Source organism: Protobothrops mucrosquamatus, unplaced genomic scaffold (assembly GCF_001527695.2).
Source record: "Protobothrops mucrosquamatus isolate PMUCROS unplaced genomic scaffold, P.Mucros_1.0 scaffold461, whole genome shotgun sequence".
Classification (NCBI taxonomy): Eukaryota; Metazoa; Chordata; class Lepidosauria; order Squamata; family Viperidae; genus Protobothrops; species Protobothrops mucrosquamatus.
The window spans coordinates 1,003,167-1,023,867 of NW_015386782.1; the positions used below are offsets into that span (position 1 = coordinate 1,003,167).

Genomic DNA, 20,701 nt, shown 5'->3' on the forward strand with positions numbered 1-20,701 from the left:
CACATGTTCCTGTTTAAAATCTCTGATGCCATCTTTCTTTCAGAAAACTAACTCTGCATGTGAGACATGTATTGGGCATAATATTCTTAATAATCAGTTACGGGTAGCTGGATCACCTTGTCTTCCCCACACTGTCATATTTCATTGAGTTCTCCTCTGCACTCCTCAAACAAGATTACCCATAAGCACTTTAATATCAAACTGAATTTCAGGAGCGCTTGCTGAACTTGCCAAATAATCATTTTTCCATTGTTCAGAAAGTATAACTTTTAAAAATGATTGTATGATTACATCAAAGACAAACTTTGAAGAAAATAATTTTGTTAATAGACACTTTGCAAAACTGTTATTTTCTGGAGTTCCTTTCACATACTATACTGAAATTATTTACAAGACCAGCAATATAGGCAGTTGCAATAACTTTTTATAAAGCTATGCTTTACAGTCAGAAATGGATAACCATCAAAAATTAAGTCAATCCATGAATGCACGTTTTCATGATTTTGAAAACTTCTGATATTAGTTTCCAGGAAATCAAACAGTCTTGTAGAAAAATGAGCAATAAAATAATTGAAGTAATTAAGAACAATAAATATAGAAACAGTTTATTAGGGTCTTAATTGACCTTGAGTGCCAGTTCCATATCTCTGGGGAACATTGATGAAGCCAGTCCTGAATCCCTGGGTTACTCCCGTTCCTGGCAATCCAAAACCTTGAGTGAAGACACTGCTGTAAGGTACAGTTCCATGATTGAAGTTCAATCCATAGGGCCTTGCCTGAGTGTTCATGAGAATGATAGGGTTCATATTTTTACCTGGCGTGTTAAAAGCAAATTCTGGAGGTGGACTGTTTGGTTTAGTTGGAGTGGATGTAGCAAGGTCAGAATTTTCTGCTGATTTTAGAGGTGGCATTGGAATAATGTAATGATCTGAAACATTCAGCATATTGTTCCCAATAGGTCCGGTGGCCAAAGTAGGCCTAATCCAGTCATCTTTGAAAATTTGAACAGTCAAAATAGATACTAATGCATTTAGCCGATTTGTCACATGTGCAAGCACCATCTGTTCATTGGCATCTCTTCGAATTCTCACATGAACTGATCCAGCCTAGAAGACAAATTAAGAAAAGCTCATCAGTCTGTGACATATAAAACTGATAGGCTGGGACAAATGCACAATAAGAAACATACTTCTGAAATAACTTAGAACATCGTGCAGTCCCTAGATGAGAAAGTATTAGAATGTATTTCTTCATTATGTTATCCATACTTGCTTTTTAAAGAAAAAAGTCAATTAGACTGGATAAATACATACCAATGAACCAAACCCCAATGTCCAGAAGTGTTCATTCCGAACTTCTAGAACTCCATCCAAAGTAGAAACCTGGTTCAAGACATAGAAAGATACTGTATATCGTAATAATATGACTGTAATAGTTTAATCAAACAGATCTAGCATATTTTATAAACAAGAAGGCATGTTTAGATTACCATTAGAGGTGTTCCACAATTTATTTATTTGATTTCTATAGTCATCCATCCCAGCAAGTGACTCTTGGCAATAAAACATTGCATTATGTTTTACAAAACATAAAAAACAACTAAAACCATGTAAACAGTACCAAATAAATATATACGGCACCAAGTAAAAATGTTGCTATCGATGTTAATAAAGCCAGCAACTGGGGCCCTTAACACACTCACACAACTAAGTCTTCACGGCCTTGCAAAAGGCCAACAGAGTTGTGGTTATCATGAACTATGCGGGAGAATATTCCAGAGGGCAGGGGCTATGGCAGAGAAGGCGTGTCTCCTGGTTCCCACAGCTGACATTCCTTGGCTGATAGAACCTGAAGCATGTCCAACTTGCCTGATGAAACTGGGCAGATACAAACAACTAGGAGAAGACTTAGGTAACCTGGCCCCAAGCTATGAAGGGCTTTAAAGGTGATTTACAGGTCCTTTCCAGCAATCCCATAAAATTTTTCAACCGAATAAGAGAAACTTTTCAACATGTCACAACAACAATTAAAGTAAAAGGGATTCTGCCTAAAGGCACTCTCAGATTCTATCTCTGGGAGCACAGAGAAACCTCATTCTGAGTGTAGACAATTGAAAGAATAGTTCTGATCGTTACATAGATATGAAACATTTTATATTAACTTACCTCTCGTATAAGTTTATCTAGCTGTCCAATCACATGAGGTGGTGTCGTCTAAAAAAAAGTTTACATTTTCATAATGTAATTTATTCAGCCATCGCATAATTAGAAATTAGGATCCTGTTAAAGTGTGAGCAATTAACAAGGAATACATCTGACTACACTCTGTGAGTGTTTTTTAAAAGAAAGCCACATTATTCAAATATGATTTTCTAAAAAGTTTTGCTGAATGGGTGAGTTCACATAAACAGCATCCTTTCGGCGTTTGAATATAGACATACTAAATCACAATGTTAGTGCTTGACAATTTGTTCTTTTGTAGCAAAGTCCTGGTATTATTATTTTTTTTAAAAAAAATCTAACAACACTATGAGCCATCTACCTATTTAACTGTGAATTTATCTAGAGATTTAGCCATTTTTGTTATTGGCATCTATAGTAGAGTAAACCCTACCCATTCCATCTCATAGTCCACCTATTCTTTTAGCTTCCTGACAAATCTAGGCCCTTTCTGATGCCAGCTGCCATCCAACTTCTCTAAAGAGTGCCCTGATAGAGTACCCAGTTTCCTGCTCCAGGATCAGTTGCCATCATTTGTGATAGCCTTCCCCCAATCTTTGAGTCTGGACAATACTTTTCTAATGTTCAAGAATACCATTACTGCAGAACAACCTGATAACAAGACAAAGGAGGTGATGTAATTAAAGAATCAGCCCTCAAGAAGGAGATCCGTCTGGGCACAGACCTATCATTCTAATTGCATATAAGATGTTGATATTAATCCAAGCTGTCTATTGAGAATAAACTGAGAGAATAAACTGTACACATGCAACCTATAGTACAAATAAGCACAGTGGTCTGGACTCTAGGTATTCAGAGAGTCCATTCTAAATTAGCTAATGTTACTGTCTGTTCCCTCAGAAAGCAGAAGAATCAATCTCTCTTCAAAGAGAGCCATCCCTGTCTGCTATCTTTCTTTTTCTCCTATCAACTTCTAACCCCAGCTCTTCTTACTAGGAAAACCTTCCATCCCCTTCTTGCAAAGGATATACAAGTTAGCTTTCCAGTTAACCAATTCTACACTGACAGCTAACTGAAAGCCACAAAACGTTATCCATATTACCAAGCCCTGAAAATAAGATAATAAATGGATAATTAGCACTACATGTAAAGTTAGAAGTTACATTGTAGAAAGAAAGCTATTTAGTGGTAGCTGGAATAAAGGGTAAAGTTGCTCTTAGCCTCTTATTTTTAAATAACAAATTGTCAAGAAAGGGTTCATAAAGCAAGTTCTGTCATTAAAAAAATAATACTTAAATTTTTGCAGAATAAATTATTGTGGCTGTTTTGCTGACCTCAGTAACTCAGTACTCTCTGTTAGTACAAAGGTTTTAACTCCTTGTCTCACCTGAAGCAATACCTTTCCACTGTAGACACTCATGGGATACATAGTACCAAATGTCATCAAAGCAATAGCCACTGCAGAAGCTGTATCAACTGCAAAATAATTACTGAAAGAGAAAAATATAACATTATAGGCATTCCTGTTTTCAGTACCAAATGCCTATTAAATATTATCATTCCATCCAAGAGTACTTACTTAATCTCGATTAGCATGTATGTAATACAAAGAGCTAAAGCCCCAGCAAGATCAATCAAGATGAACGGATTCATACGTGGAAGAAAGATGCTACTCAGTCCAGGAATGATACCGCACAAGCTAAAAATAACAATAAAGATCAGTTAGTGAATAAAGAGAAAGCTGAGAGGTAGCACGCTCTTATTATCCATATGGCAGAAGCTCTTACAGTTGCTCTCTGAAATCTATCAATGGGATAACTATGATGCAAAAAACAAGTAATAGAAATCTTCATCTGAAATTTTAGAATGCTGTTGGAAGAGAAGACAATCTAGAGCTAAGTTAAAAAAACAGTTTGAAACCATATAATCAAATTCAATTCTTCATCACTACAAGTGTATGCCAATATTTAAAATAGTATTTTTTCCATTGTCTTATTCCAGGATTTTTTTTAGTACTCTACATAATATTCAAATACTAAAGATCTAATCTATTGATCTACTGCTATTAGTGTCTGACCAACTTCAACCAAGGTTTGTATTAATTGTTAAATCTGTGCCCAAAGACAATCCCCCCCCCACTATAATCCTATCTGAACATTAAGAACAGTTTTAGGCATTCTGCATGTCTGTCTGTGTATTTTAGCAGTTTTTATTAGTACAGGTAGCCCTCGACTTACAACAGTTCATTTAGTGACCAAAGTTACGCCACGGAAAAAAGTGACTTATGAGCATTTTTCACAGTTGTGACCATTGTAGCATCTCCAATGTCACGTGATTTGCATTCAGATACTTGACAACCGACTCACATTTATGACAGTTGCAGGGTCCTGGAGTCATGTGACCCACTTTTATGACCTTCTGACCAGCAAAATCAATGGGGAAACCAGGTTCACATAGGAACCATGTTACTAATTTAACAACAGTTGTGATTCACTCAACTTAAGTGGCAAGAAAAGACGTATAAATGGGGCAAAACTCACTTAACAAATTTCCCACTTAACATATATTTTTGGCTCAGTTGTGGTTGTAAGTTGAGGACTACCTGTATGTTGGATTGTGATACAGTCTTTTTCAAGAAACATGTATTAAGACTGCGTACCCAATGTTATATTATCAGATAACAGGAACATGACTGTAAGGAAATTCGGTACTATTTGATTTTACAACTTAAGACTTTCATATTAACTCATAAATGTGTGGGAAGGAACATGCCATCTCCCAACAAAAGAACAAAATTTAATCTAATATTCTTTTGGCAAACTCAATTATTTTCATATTCTTGTGCTGTGACTTTGATTACAACAATTTATCAACCTTCTTTATATTCAACAGAAATTATCTAGCCGTCCCTCCAAAGAAAAGTTTAAAAAATACAAATCAACGCCCTTCTGTGAGAGAGTGATTATGAACAAAAAAGACAGGAAGATGCCATTTCAATAGATCAAATTGTCACAGTAATTCCCAACAATATTATTTTGGTGATGGCAGCAAATCAAAAGAATGGCATGGTGGCCCACAGCCAAGACTTGGGCTGCTTGTCTCATTGTCTATGTCTATGTCACAGCACCAAGTTGCTGAGAAACAGAAACCTTTCAGGGAACTACAGGAATTGAGCATAAGAAAGAACCATTTTTTAAAAAATTGTGTTTGCTTTTTTCTGAGTGTTTTAAATTTATTATTGCTTAAAACACATACCAGGAATCTCTCTTTCAAAGATCAAGCTAATATCTAGAACAATTGGCTATGCAAACACATTAGGTTTCTAAACTAATATTGCCAATGCACATGTAAATGAAGAGTCACCTTCTAAACACCATCTCTGCTTAACAACTCATTTTTAGAAATATGTTCAATTTTTTGGGGAGCAGCTGACATGCTTTAAAGTAAGCACCACCCTCTAGCATCACATTCACATCACAATGGCTTTAGAGCACCTATAAGCATTCTGAGAAAATAAAAATAGTGAGTAGCTAAAACCCAGATTTTCTTTAAAACCAAACTCATCTGCAAAAATAAACACTATGGTAAGATAAACTGGCAGTGGGATAAAGTATCTAGCAGATAAAAGAGGTATGGATAACCTAAGTACCACACCTTGAATTTGGAGGCATGGGGAGCCAACACTTCAATACTGGGACAACCTGGAATGAGCTATGTTGTATTCATGGACTGAACGAGGTTTTTGATTTTTTCCCCTTGGCCTGTGGAAAAGCAGTTGTTATTTTACCTGTGCTTTACACCATAAGAGGCAGAAAAAAAGAAGTTTGAGGCTACATAAAGTCCTACAGCAATGTTTTTCAAACTTGGCAAGAATGCTCAGGGTGGAATTCTGGAAGTTGATGTCCACACATCTTAAAGTTGCCAAGATTGAAAACAAGTGTCCTAAAGTTTCAGAATGATCACTTTTAAACTATGACAAGGAACTACCTCATCATTCATCTATCTGATGGGTGTTTTAACAATGGACTCATTTTGTTAATAAAAACGTCTCTCCTGTCTATGGAGAGCACCGCAGCCCAATCTCAAAATCTGAAATATACCCATCATGCCAAAGAAGATTGCACACTCTGATTTAGAATGTCTTTCTTTTTATTTACCTCCTAGTGAGATCTGCAACATGTTCCTGAAGCCAACTTGTACTTGCAGCTGCAGAGAGAAGTGTGATTGTTCATTATTGACATAACATTCAAAATATCATAAGTCTAATATAATCCTGCTCAAATCTGTGCAAATTACCTCCCCACCATCAAAAAAAGCCAACAACCCTCTAAGAATTCATTGACTTTTTTTAAAAAAAATGTATTTCTGGAGCACTGGGTAAATGGAATTCCCTTTCTGATTATTGTTTTACTACAGTGTATATTTAAAGGAAGTTCTACCTTTAAAATCAGCCTAAAGGTAAATTTAAATTAAATAAACAACATATTATTCTGCTAATTGAAAGCACAATTTTATATTATGGTCAAACTGCACTAAAAATAAAGACATAAATGACTTTATTCAATTATAATGCCAGCATGGTTATTATATTTTCAAAATACTGTTAACCAAAATCACAAGTACAATTGAGTAAGATTATTAGAGCTTGAAAGTCAAGGATTATTTGTAGATACTATTCCAAGACTAAGCTGCCATCCAAATCACACATTTGAGTTACATTACGATTAAACACAAGATCCTGAAGAATTTGAATAGTGCACCATTAGGTCAGAAAGAATTTGGGATGGGACATGAAAGGGCATACGAGGCTCCTAAAAGTTCTTCATATATTTTTTTTTCTTTTAAAGAATTTGCACAAATTGCATTATTAAGGACTGAAAGAAGATTACACTGATTAGGGCAACAAGCCAAAATTACAGGTAGTCCTCAACCTACAATCATCCATTTAGCAACTGTCTGAAGTTACAGCAGCACTGAAAACTGACTTATGACCAATCCTTGCGCTTATGATCGTTGCAGCATCCCCACGGTCACATGATCAACATTCAGGCACTTAGGCAACCAGCATATAGTTACGATGGTTGCAGCATCCCAGGGTCATGTGATCCCTATATGTCACCTTCCCAGCTGGCCTCTGAGAAGCAAATCAATGGGGGAAGCTGGGTTCACTTAATAGCTGTGTGATTCACTTAACAGCTGCAGTGATTCTCTTAAAAACCATGGCAGAAAAGGTCATAAAATGAGCTGTGGCTCATTTAACAACCTCGATGCCTAACAACTGAAATTGTGATCATAAGTCAAGGAGTACCTGTACTTCCTCTTGTTGCCTTTTCTCTCTCTTAGAATCAGCCACGCTTTGGGGTGGAGGGCTTGCGGGCCCGTCCAGATCTTGCAACTCTTAACATTTCAGATACGCAGATGTAGAAATCCAAAGTCAGTTGCACAGCTCAGTATAAACATAACCATGTTTTTTACATGAAGCCAGATCATCTAGATAAGACAGTTTCCAAAATCAAGTCCATCAAAAGAGAAAGACCAGCAGCGCAGAGATCCCCAGGCAAGGAGTTATCATCTGCAGTGCAGTTGGGGAACATAAAAACAGAAAACTCTTCCATAGAGGAAATACTGCCACCCTTTTTCACATTTTCTAAAGCATTGAAAATGAGGAAGCCTCTGCTACACCTCTAGTTTCTTCTTAGTCCTTCTATGTGTTATCAAAGATTTAAGGCAGTGTTTCTCAACCTTGACAATTTTAAGGCATGTGGACTTCAACTCCCAGAATTCCACAGCCAGCATTGCTGGCTGTGGAATTCTGGGAGTTGAAGTCCACATGCCTTAAAATTGTCAAGGTTGAGAAACACTGATTTAAGGGATGGAAGTTGTGGGATTAGCGACAACAAATATCGTTTGGCTACTAATTAATATATCACTTTTTTAGCTTTTATTAAATTAAATATATATATATATATATTCTTTTCAAAATTTTCATTATGTACCTTCAGACACATAAGCAAATGGTTTATTCTTAATCGAAAGCATTGTAAACAAGTTGAAAGTGAGTGCTGCAAAGGTACCAACCAGCAATCGACCCCTAAAAAAAAATATCTTTGTCAATATAGCATATCATCAGGTACAAAGAATAGTTAGGCTAATTATTCTTCATTACCATTAGGCTCCATTTAACTACAGTATTTTTTTAAAAAAAAAAAAAGTTAACTTGATTTGCTGTTATATACAACTCTTATGTAAATAAGAGAAACTTATTAGCTGAGAGAGAAATAAACTACATATTTATTTATTACATTTCTGTGCTGCTGTACAGGACTTTCAGAGGTTTTATGGGAATGCATGAGCCTTTAATAGAGAGATGCCCACCCTCATGTCACCTGTTCTGTTGGTTTTTAGTCTTTAATCTATCTTAATCTTTACTTGTCTTGTATTATCTTTTTATTTTGCTGTAAACCAGCGGTCCCCAACCTTTCCAGCTTGGCGGACCGGCGGGGGTGGGGTGGGGAGAGGGAATGGTTCTGTGTGAATGGCAGGCACATGTGTGAGTGTGCGCAATTCCATTTACGCAAGCTTGAGCACTTGCCACTCACACAAATGGAGCTTCGTACGCACGTTCACCTGCCACTTGCACGGGCCAGTTTCAAATGGGCCGCAGCCCAAGGATTGGGGGGGACCCCTGCTGTAAGCCCGCTAGAGTCACTGAGATGTGATGGGCGGTATACAAATTTAATAAATAAATAAATAAATAAAAAACATCCATGGGTCCAGCTACAATCATAAAAACCCTGCAACTTACAAAAACTACAAAACTCAAAAACTAGACCTCAAATTTCAATAGCCCTTCAGAAGAGATCATTTTTCAACTGCTTCTGGATGGCAGCCAGAGTTGGAGTCAGCCTACATGGCGGTGGGAGGCCATTCTAGAGAGGATGACACTTTTCGTGGAAAAGCAGCATCTTAGCCTTCTGTCCCTGTTGAAAATGGGGAAGCACTTACTGATGGGATTCTTGAGACTAAATAAGCAAACCCCCATTCTAGTGGGTGAACAAGAATGTAACTTAGGGCCAAGTCATAGAGGCCCTTTCTATGTTAACATCAATACTTTAAATTGCAACAACAGCCCGAGAGGAAGGCAATGCAGGGTCTGTAGCAGAGGTGTAATATAGTCCCACTGGCAAGTGTAAAATAGTACACAGGCCCACTGCATTTTTGGCCAACTGAAGCTTCCAAATGGTCTTTAAAGGCAACCCCACATAGAGTGTGTTGCAGTATTTAAGTAAACAGGTAGAGCTCCAACTGGCACACTAGCCAAAGTTGGCCAAGGGTTCCACTGTCTGTGGTTTCTACTTGCTGATTAAGTAGGAGCTCAATTTGTGGGCTCCTCAAGAGATATACTGGAGCTTCCAGAGCACTTTGATGGACAAACAGTAACTCTGTCTTACTAGGATTCAAATTTAACGAGTTGTCTCCCATCCAAACCCTCACAGCTTTCAGACAAATAAAAGAAAAATTTTACATTTCTTGTAGTAGCCATGGAACCCAAAACTATAGGTGAAATTACAGATAACGAGGGCTACGTGTACATTAAATTTAAGCTTTTACTATTTAATATACATCAGACACAACCTTTTTAAAAGACTTCTGCCCAATTCATTGTGTGTATGATTTAAAGTTATCTCTCTATAAAATCCATTTGTATTAAATAAGTATTCAAGATCAGCAAATTCAAGTGGATTTTTGCCAATGACCTGAAAGTCTTGACAGCGTAATATCATTTTCAGTTTTCTGCTTTAAATAAGGTAATGTACTAATGGCCTTATTAATTATGCAAACTTTATATACTTGTAATATTTACTGTTATTTAATTATAAATGCTTACGTATGAATCTCTGGTTGTTCAAGAAATCGTTGAGCACTGAAAGACACAAGAATGTTATCTTTACAGTCAACACTTATTTCTATTTAGAAATCTGTTAGTCACATATATAACCCTGCATGCACCAGCAAGTCTATAAGATTCACTGCAGATAAAACATCACACTATCCTTTGGAACTGCTGGTTTTTAAAATAAGTGTTCTAGCACTGGAAATATTGTTATCGTTGACAATGATTAAACAGGTACATATAAGCACAAGGAAGGGGCATTCCTACCTTTCTTTAAGTATAAAGAGTGCTCCAAGTTGTGCAAGAACCGTAGAAGCAAATACTGCTAGGACTTCAAATCTCTCAAATCTGCAGTTTGGAAAATTAAGCATTTAAAAATCACTACAAATAAAAAGAATATTAATCAGAAACTAAAATGCATTAATTGGGATGGGTACAAGAAAGTATGCTTAGAAAATTAACATGTGTTATTTATTTTTGCTGTTATTTTTTTATTAAAAACATTTTTAATGTTAGCAGTATGTTAATGGAAGGCCAGATAATTTGGGAGCTGGATAATTTCCATGTATTTTGGAATTATTCCGTTCTATTAAGTTCCATGTTTTAATTCATGCCATCTAGCAATCAGGGTGTCTTTGTTAGGGAGAACCAACGATGAACAGTTCTGATTTTACATGTAAATTCCAAAAAAAAACACATGTTGAGCACCCTAAAGTTTGGATTAGCTTAATTTTAGCTTTGTGGCAGATAGGACTATTTTATGCTACTCCTGTTGATGAAAAACTATGTATTCTCTGCTGTCTGTTCATAATGAATTTGCAAAGGCTGAATAAGAGAAAAAGTGTTAACTTAGGTTTAGCTCAACTGTTGCGAACTTCACAAAGATGCCCATACAGTTATCTCAGCAACAGTATGGACGTACTTCTTTGTTTGTTGCAATTTGGTACTTATATTGTTGTTATTCTTGTTATATTTTATAATGTAAATTTAATTCATATAAGTAGCTTGCATAATACATTTGTATGACAAGAGAAGGTTATAAAATCTTGTTATGACAGATAAAATAAAATGGCTCTAAAAGGAGATGGTCTACAGACACCAGTTTTACTATTCCTAATTGAAACAGAAATGTGCATATTAGAGCTTTAATTAATTGTTCTGTCAGGAAATTTTTCCTTAGTTCTAAGTTGCTTCTCTCCTTGATTAGTTTCCATTGGTTGCTTCTTGTCCTGCCTTCAGGCGCTTTGGAGAATAGCTTGATTCCCTCTTCTTTGTGGCAGCCCCTGAGATATTGGAACACTGCTATCATGTCCCCTCTCGTCCTTCTCTTTGTTAAACTAGACATACCCAATTCCAGCAACCGTTCCTTATACGTTTTAGCCTCCAGGCCCCTAATCATCTTTGTTGCTCTTCTCTGTACTCTTTCTAAAGTCTCAACATCTTTTTTACATCGCTGTGACCAAAACTGGATGCAGTATTCCAAGTGTGGCCTTACCAAGGCATTGTAAAGTGGTATTAATACTTCACGTGATCTTGATTCTATCCCTCTGTTAATGCAGCCCAGCACTGTGTTGGCTTTTTTGGCAGCTGCAGCACACTGCTGGCTCATATTTAAGTGATTTTCCACTAGGACTCCGAGATCCCTCTCACAGTTACTATTATTGAGCAAGGTACCCCCTATACTATACCTGTACATTTGGTTTTTCTTGCCTAAATGTAGAACCTTACTTTTTTCACCATTGAATTTCATTTTGTTAGATAGCGCCCAGTGTTCAAGTCTGTCCAGGTCCTCCTGTATCTTAAGCCTGTCTTTTGGAGTGTTGGCTATTCCTGCCAGCTTGGTGTCATCCGCAAATTTGATGAGTTCCCCATCTATCCCCTCGTCCAAATCATTGATGAAGATGTTGAAGAGCATGGGCCTAGAACAGAGCCCTGGGGCACCCCACTACACACTTTCCTCCATGTAGATGCAGTTCCATTGAGGACCACATGCTGAGTACGACCGGTCAGCCAGCTACGAATCCATCTGGTTGTGATGCTGTCTAACCCACATTTTTCTATCTTATCGAGTAGTAGGTTGTGATCTACTTTATCAAATAAATGCCTTACTGAAGTCCAAGTAAATTATATCCACAGCATTCCTCTGATCCACTAATTTTGTCACTTGGTCAAAGAATGCAATAAGGAGTGGGATAGATCTGAGGGTCTCTGGCAGAAGGGGGTGGGGCCAGGGCAAGTGCCAAGGCATGGTCCACTGGAGGAGCCTCACTGTTCCTCTCAGGCCATGCGGGGGGGGGGCTTATAGAACTAAGACTGAATGCATTTCAGCATAGATGGCCACCACAAAATTATATCCACAGCATTCCTCTGGTCCACTAATTTTGTCACCTGGTCAAAGCATGCAGTAAGATTTGTCTGGCATGGTCTGTTTTTGACAAAGCCATGTTGGCTTTTGGTAATGACTTTATTTGCCTCTAGGTGTACGCTGATTCGTTCGCTGATTATCTTTTCCAGATAATTTAGCTACAGAGTTTGAACCCCAAGACATCAGAGATTTCAAAAATACAGATTACATTAAACACTTCCAGTGAAAGAGGTAAAATTCTCGAAAATTGAAAAATGCACTTTTCCCCTTATGTGACAAGAATGAGTTACTTCCATAAAGAGAGTAAAACTATGTAAGGGCCCAGAGACTACCATAAAACTCCACAAAGTCTGATCTGTTCTATCAACCAGAGACTGGTGATTTCTGGGTAGTAGTTTCATATTCGATCAAATGAATGTAGTATGCATATTTCAAATTAGCATCCTCTAATTTCTTGGACATAATTCAGCATAGAATTAAACATTACATATGTGCACTTTTAATGTGCACATTACAATTTTCTTCAACTTATAAAATCTCTTTATAAACAAACATTGATTTAATAAATTAATAACATGTTTATTTCATAGTAAAATAATATTTTCAAAAAACCAACAAATACTAATTATCCAACTTACCCAAATGAATAAGAGGAACTTGGTTTCTTCATCATTACCCAATAACTTATGAAGCATGTTATTAAGCTAAATAAAAAAGGGAATGAAAATTAAGAGAAATCTAGCTATGAAAAATTATATAAAATAAATTCAGCATTTCAAAATTCAATTGTCATTTAACATATTGAGGAATAGCCAATAACAAAATAAGTCCTTAGTTTAACAGCCTACTGAAAGGGAGGGCATTATATGAAAACTGAATCTTTGTTTCTGTTATTATACCTTGCAGTAATATAGTAGAGTTCCAGTGGTTTCTAAAACTAGTAGATATCCAGTGGTTTCCTGACCTAGCCTACGTTAAATAAGAGATATTTAAAGGCAAATAGTTTTACCATCAAGTTGCATAGAAAACAACAGTGGGATTAAAGACATAACAACGTTATTCATTAATATCCCACTTGCAGGGTTCCTATTAATACTGACTAGATTTGGCTGAAAGTAAAATGATCTCCTGTCCTGTCCTGTCCTCCTGGCACCATCAATATTGACACCGCTATTGTTTAGGACTGAATAAAATGGAAAAGATTTAAGATAAATCTCATCTGAGTTGCAAAAAGTAATGGTACTTTTAGAACGTAATGCAAGAAAATATATACTGCTGTCATAATGGGACTTAAGCATGCTTAAATCTCATTTGAAAAATGTCTATTTCTGAGCTGTGTGTGACATTAGAAAACAATGGGAACCGTTTTTATGGACTTGTCTCCTATGCAATGAAAAGTCACTTAGGCTGCAATCCTATATCACATATCTGGCAATCCTTTCCACTTAATTCCATGGGATTTAATTCTGAGTAGATATAAATGGGACCACATCTTGCCTACTAACAGAAACAGGATTTATTAGGGAATATTAAAAGCTTTTTACCATAACCCATAGATTTGGATAAAATGATAATTTTTTCACAAGTGTTACAAAATTAACTTAGGAATTTAAAAAAGGGAACATACCTGAAAAGATCAAAGATTGTTAGATAGGTATATGCAGTTAAAGCTGTGGAAAGAAGATGACCATTTTACTGTCCCATGAACAAATGATGAAAATATTTTAGTTTACCTGCCTTTAAGTAAATAAAGGTACTGTTGCTTTTAATAAACAATTGTTGGGCTTTATGCAATTTTCTATGTAATAAACATGCATCTACCAAATAAATCACAAAACACATCAAGGAAGTTGTTTAGGCCTCTAGGCCTTTTTTTGTAGGGTGGAATCCATCAGAGGGTTGGGGTTGTTTTGTGAATTTTGTGTGGGAATTTGCAGGTGTTATTGCGAATGGCATAATTGCTTCTCTAGCCATTCACGCATCTTTCCCCATGCATTAGCAGCCACTTCCTGCCTGCCAGTCTGCTTGCAAGCTATTTGGGAATTGCAATTTCCTGCCAGCTTTCACACTCACTGGTTGTTAAAAGCCAGCAGGATTTTGTGAAGAGATGCTCATTTAATGACCCATGATCCTGAATTAACAATGGCAACTGGGGACTGCAAGGATTGCCATCATAAGCAATGCAGGCATAAATCACATTGCGTCTTACAAACACATGATTTAGAGATGGAAGTTCCAGTTCCAAATTCAGTCATTATGCAAGGGCTCTCTGTGGTTGCAATATTGTCATCATAATGCATGTGCATCCATTTAATAGAATTGTAAACATCAATAAATGTAAACAGAGTTTTACATTTAGTAGAATTAATTTTGCTTCATCTTAATAGCTTTTTACAGTTTGAATAAAGAAATCATCAAATAAGTGACAAGAATGACTTTAGGAACAGAAAACAGTAAAAAAAATAAGAGGAATCAATGACACTCACAGATATAACCATTTTTGTGTCAATATTAAACCACTTTTGTATATCTACAATCATCTCATTAAAAGGATAACATACCTATGCTGTTTGTAGAACTACACCACATAAGCAGGAACGCAGTGCATATTATATTTATTGCACCAAACAACAAGATCTTCCATGACTGTAAATAACAACAGTGGAAACAAGTTTAATAAAGTAGGTATTACTGGGGGGGGGAAAACTCTATAATCCTCAGATAAAATACTGAACATTAAGCTCACATTTCCCATGGCTTTAATCTCTTTGCTGAAGAAAGAATGCCAGAGCATAATGTAGGATCAATGTATTCATAATTTTTCAAATAGTGATTTATTGAACGACAAGTAGTCCTCGATTTATTACTATTGGAACCAGAATTTCTCTTGCTAAGCAAGGTGATTGTTAAGTGAGTTGTACCCAATTTTACAACTTTTTTTGCCACAGTTAACTGAATCACTACAGTTTAGTGAATCCAGCTTCCCCCATTGACTTGGACTGTTGGAAGCCTACTAGGAAGGTCATAATTGGAAATCACATGACCTTAGGATACTGTAAATACATGCCAGTTGCCAAGCACCCACATTTTGACCTTGTGACCATATGGCTGCTGAGATGGCTATAAGTGTGAGGACTGGCCGTAAGTCACTTTATTTTAGTGCTATTACAGCTCCAAACAGTCACTAAATGAACAAGTCAAGGGCTACCTGTACAATTAAGCGCAACAGCTTTTTCTCTTCAGCACTACACAGAGTTCTTTGGCACAGAATACTACTGTATTTGTTAATCAAACTCAATAAAAATAAAACAAATACAGGTTGACAGCTGCACTATTGACAAGGAAAAGTCTAAAAGTCAAAAACACACACACATACTGTAGATATAAACTAAATGATATAACAAACAGAAAAAGCTAAATCTCAGATATTCACAACTAATAGAGAAAATACTGACTGGAACTTTTTCCCCATTTGTTTATTTGTCAGACTGACATTCTACCTTCTCATCAGCACATAACATTCAACAGGGCTAAAAGGAATAACTATAAAATATTATAAACATAATGAAAACAGAATTAAATCATATTAGAAAATTCCAGAAAATAAGAATAAAATCTCAACATGCTTCCCATCAGCAAAACCCACTTCCATGTCAAAGGCATACTTATAGATATTAAGCATATTTCAATCTCTCTATCCTACAATATTGCTTAATAATAGTATGTTAGATGCATCTCATAACATAGAAGTTAGAGTTATTATGCAATTTACAAGAATAAATTAAAAAGTTTAACAGTAACAAAGAAACAAATATAAGGAAAGTATGGGAGAGTAACTGGAACATGAAATAGGTTAAAAGTGATAGAGGAACAAATCAGAGTCATTGATTCTGTATACATATATATAAGACTCTTTAAAAAATAAGTCTCTATGAATTAAAATGTTTTCTTGCCAGTAAATGAAAACACTTACCCTTCTATCAGCAGCTACTGTTCTAAATTCCTGTGTTAACTTGCCAAGAAGAGATCGCTGTGATTTGCGAAACAAATATATTGTTCCCTACAAACAAGGTACCAAAAGTTGTTTACTGAATTTTCTATTCTTTTCTAACATTCCAAATCATGAACTTGATTTCTACATGCTTGCTAACTTTTAAAAAGTAACAAAACATTCACTGAAGGTAAATCCACTAATATATACACCCTATATAAAAAGTGTGCCTTACCCTTATTAAAATGCCAGGTTTTGAGATGTAAAAAACCCCCCAAGATAAATCACTTCAGAATTTTTCCACCTTTAATGCAAACATAAGCTCTACAATTCAAATGAAAAACAAACTGACATTTTTTTTGGGGGGGGGGAAGAAATAATAAATACTAGATTAATGGGGCTGCATAAGTGTGCATACCCTCTTATAAGTAGGGATGTGGCTGTATTCAGAATTAACCAATCACATTCAAACTAATCATAAATAGTAGTCAGTACACACCTGCCATCAATTAAGGTACCTTTGATCAAGCTCATATAAGGATCAGCTGTACTAGTAAGATTTTTCTGATATTTACTCAGTTACCTCTCACAGCAGGGGTCTTCAAACTTGGCCCTTTTATGACTTGTGGACTTCAACTCCCAGAATTCCTCAGCCAGGCATGCTGGCTGAGGATCCACAAGTCATAAAAGAGCCAATTTTGAAGACCCCTGACTTACAGCAAAAGCTACGGTCTGTAAAAAGAACTTACAAAGTATAAAAGGATCTCATTTCAGAAGAATGGTACAAAAAAATTCCAAAGCATTGGATATACCATGAAACACAATGAAGACAGTCATTAACAAGTGGAGAAAATATGGCCCAACAGTGACATTACCAAGAACTGTATGAACCTCCAAAATTGATTAAAAAACAAGAAAACTCTTCTGAGAGGCTGCCAAGAGGACTACAGCAATATTAAAGGAGTTGCAGGAATTTCTGGCAAGTACTGGTTGTATACTACATGTTACAATATCTCCTGTGGTTACATATGTCTAGGCTGTGGGATAGGACAGCAAGATGGAAGCCTTTTCTTACAAAGAAAAAGATCCAAGCCTGGCTACATTTTGCAAAAAACTACATCAAGTCTAACAAAAGCATGAGAGAAAAATGTGTTATGGTCTGATGAGGTCAGTGTTGAACTTTTTGGCCATAGTTCCAAAAGTATGTTTGGCGGAAAAACTACACTGCGCATCACCAAAAGTGCACCATACCCACATTGAAGCATGGTGATGGCAGCATTATACTTTATGGTTGCTTTTCTTCAGCTGGAACTGGGCCTTTAATTAAGGTGGAGGGAATTATGAACAGTTCCTAATATCAGAATGTTAGCACAAAACCTTGAGGCTTCTGCTAAAATGCGGAAGATGAAAAGGCATTTCAACTTTCAACACAACACCCAAAGCATACCTCCAAAAGAAAGGCTTCACCAAAAGATGATGAAAGGTTTGGAATGGCTCAGCCAGAACCCAGATCTAAATCCGATTTAAAATCTGTGGGATGATCTGAAAAGGGCTGTGCACAGGAGATGCCCTTGCAATCTGACAGATTTGGAGCACTTTTGCAAGGAAGAGTGGGCAAAGTTTCTCAAGGAAGATGTGCCATGCTGATAGGCCCCTATTCCAAAAGACTGAATGCTGTCATAAAATCAAAAGGTGCTTCAACAAAGTATTAGTTTAAGAGTGTGCATCTTTATGTAAACACATTATTGTACTTTTTTTTATTTTTCCCCCTTAAAAAGATTTGTTTTTCAATTGAAAGCTTACAGGTTACATTAAAGGTGGAAAAAAATCTGAAGTGGTTTATCTTGGTTTGTTTTTTATATCTCAAAAACCTGCCATTTTAACAGGGCTGGATAGACTTTCTATATCCACTATATTGCCAGCTAGCTTTAAAATATTCATTCGTTGCATTTTTACCCTATTTATTTCCTAGGAACCTCAAGAGTCTTAGGCGGCTTTATGATCACCAAAACATTTATTGGGTTGAGAACAGACACCTTATGGATACCCTCAGGATTTTTATGGCTGAAAAAGGATCTGAACCCAGACAACGCAGCAAGCTCATTGTTTGCTCCTGTCCCTTGAACAGAGACCTCAGGTACTTATTTATTCACACAGTGTTTCTCAACCTTGACAATTTTAAGGCATGTGGACTTCAACTCCCAGAATTCCACAGCCAGCAATGCTGGCTGTGGAATTCTGGGAGTTGAAGTCCACATGCCTTAAAATTGTCAAGGTTGAGAAACACTGCACTAGTAAGTTACACTTTTGCTCTTCCGTAGAGGTATAAGGATACCGATGCTAAGGGAGGCAAGTAAATCTTTTTCTTGACATGTGATTAAAAACAACTACTTGTGACTACTGATTGATCAAATTCCTAATTAAACACTTCCGGGCTATCTACCGTAGTCTGAGCCAAGCCATCCCTCCAATCACTGCACCACACCTTCTCTTCCCAGGGAAACCCCACACATCGGATACAGCGGGCTACATGCATCCCACCTACATTTTCGCTTTTAAAATGAAACGGGACTCCCAGTGCAGCAGATTAACAAGTTTTGCCTTCTGCACACTTGGAGCTTTCTGTGCAGAAGAGCTTGGCATCTTCCCCCTGGAAAGCTGTCTCAGCCTTGACAGCCACCCTTCCCTGCTGCAGGGAGGTCGCCCCCTTTCCAGAACTGGGAAGCCGGTGTCAATGTCTTCCCCCCCCCCCCTAGCATCCCTCTCGCGGCTGCACCACGTTTGACACCGACTCGCCACGCAGCGTCCAAGGCCCTCAACCGCCCCCCCAAGATGGGAACTCACCATGTTGCGGAACGAGCGGCTCCCAACGGGGCCGGAAGAGGCGGGCGTCTCCTGTCACCAAAGAAAGGAGTACGGTAGGAGTCGAATTAGCTTGACGTGTAATTGGCCAACCCCGGAACTAAACAGGAAGTGACGCGGCGGCCTCGTTCCGCCCTCGGCTCCACGCTCGTCCCCAGTCGAGGCAGAGAGTGAGATTCGCGTGTGCCGGTGTTCCGTTGCCTTGGAAAGTGCATGCGCTACTGCGGTGCTACCAATAAAGTTTAAATTGGATCATTTCTCGATGGGGACAAACTCATTATTTCGGGATGCTGTCCGATAACGGTGATAAGAATGCCTTGTAGCAACGGTAGAAATATTAGAGCTGTGGGCACAGTTGGCATCTAAATCGGAGGTGGGGAACTATGGCCCCTTTAATGACTTGTGGACTTCTATTCCCAGAATTCCTGAGCCAGCCCTCTGGGAATTGAAGTCTACAAGTCATAAAAGGGCCATAGTTCCCCGCCCCTGATTCAGTACTCTTCAGAATTCCTCAGCACAACCTAGAACTAAGGAGAAACTTCCTGACAGTTAGAACAATTAACCAGTGGAACCACCTGCCTCCAGAAGCGGTGAATGCTCCAGCACTGGAAGTTTTTGAGAAGAGACTGGACAGCCATTTGTCCGAAATGGTATAGGGTTTCCTGCCTGAGCAGGGGGCTGGACTTGATGACCTCCAAGGTCCCTTCCAACTTTACTATTATTATTATTAATTATTATTATTTTATTTATTTATTTATTTATTAGTATTATTATTAACCCAGCCCGCTCCATATGTGTTGGACTTCAGTCTTATAATTTCCAGTCAGATCCCTGGGAATTCTAAGGAACTGTAGTTCAGCGTAATTAGGGGACACCAATGGAAGAATCGACTCTTCTTCCCATTAAATACAGGGTGCAGTCTGTCACAGATCTGGCTCGCACCTTTTAAGGAGCTGCAGTCATAACGCATTAGGTGAAAATGACCGTTTTGTGTCCAAGTCACAAACCAGCTGACCGCATCTTAATCCAACATGCTGGAACAACATTAAGCATACAATCTGGAAATAAGGAATTTCCTGACAGAACGATTGATGAATGGAACAGCTTGCCTCCTGGAGTTTTTCAAGAAAACACTGGACAACCATCTGTCTGGTAAGGTATAAAGACTTGGGTAGGCGATTAGCCTAGATTTCCAAGGTCCCTTCCAACCCTATTATTCAATATGATGCGAGATTGTGCATCAGGTTAATAAAATGTAGACTTAAATGACTTCTGATTAGTGGTGCTAGGAACCCTTTGCATGAAAACACCTCTATTTTGCAAGCCTTTGAAAAGTATGCAAGACACATTTTAAAGCGTACCATTTCATTTTTGTTTTGTATAAACTGAGAATACTGTTTGTGCATGAT

At 37.4% G+C, this 20,701-nt stretch overlaps 1 protein-coding gene across 1 annotated transcript; it reads right to left on the reverse strand.

Moving 5' to 3' along the window:
* Positions 1-405: 405 nt before the first annotated feature.
* On the reverse strand, positions 406-19,320 carry SLC30A6 (solute carrier family 30 member 6). Its single transcript, XM_015816497.1, has 14 exons — positions 19,275-19,320; positions 16,413-16,499; positions 15,001-15,085; positions 14,067-14,109; positions 13,078-13,143; positions 10,342-10,422; positions 10,069-10,104; positions 8,177-8,271; positions 6,338-6,386; positions 3,760-3,879; positions 3,568-3,670; positions 2,166-2,213; positions 1,314-1,382; positions 406-1,106 (listed from the first exon to the last, which is right to left on the reverse strand). The coding sequence occupies exons 1-14, from the start codon at positions 19,275-19,277 to the stop codon at positions 609-611; spliced, it is 1,383 nt and encodes a 460-aa protein (XP_015671983.1). The 5' UTR covers positions 19,278-19,320; the 3' UTR covers positions 406-608.
* Between the last annotated feature and the right edge of the window lie 1,381 nt (positions 19,321-20,701).

Bases quoted from the DNA above. Each gene is read 5' to 3' on its own strand.
- SLC30A6 (XM_015816497.1), bottom strand. The intron at 10,423-13,077 runs GTAAGTTGGATA...TCCAAACTGCAG, and splicing joins AGTTCCTCTTATTCATTTGG to ATTTGAGAGATTTGAAGTCC. The intron at 6,387-8,176 runs GTACATAATGAA...TTCTCTCTGCAG, and splicing joins ATTTGCTTATGTGTCTGAAG to CTGCAAGTACAAGTTGGCTT.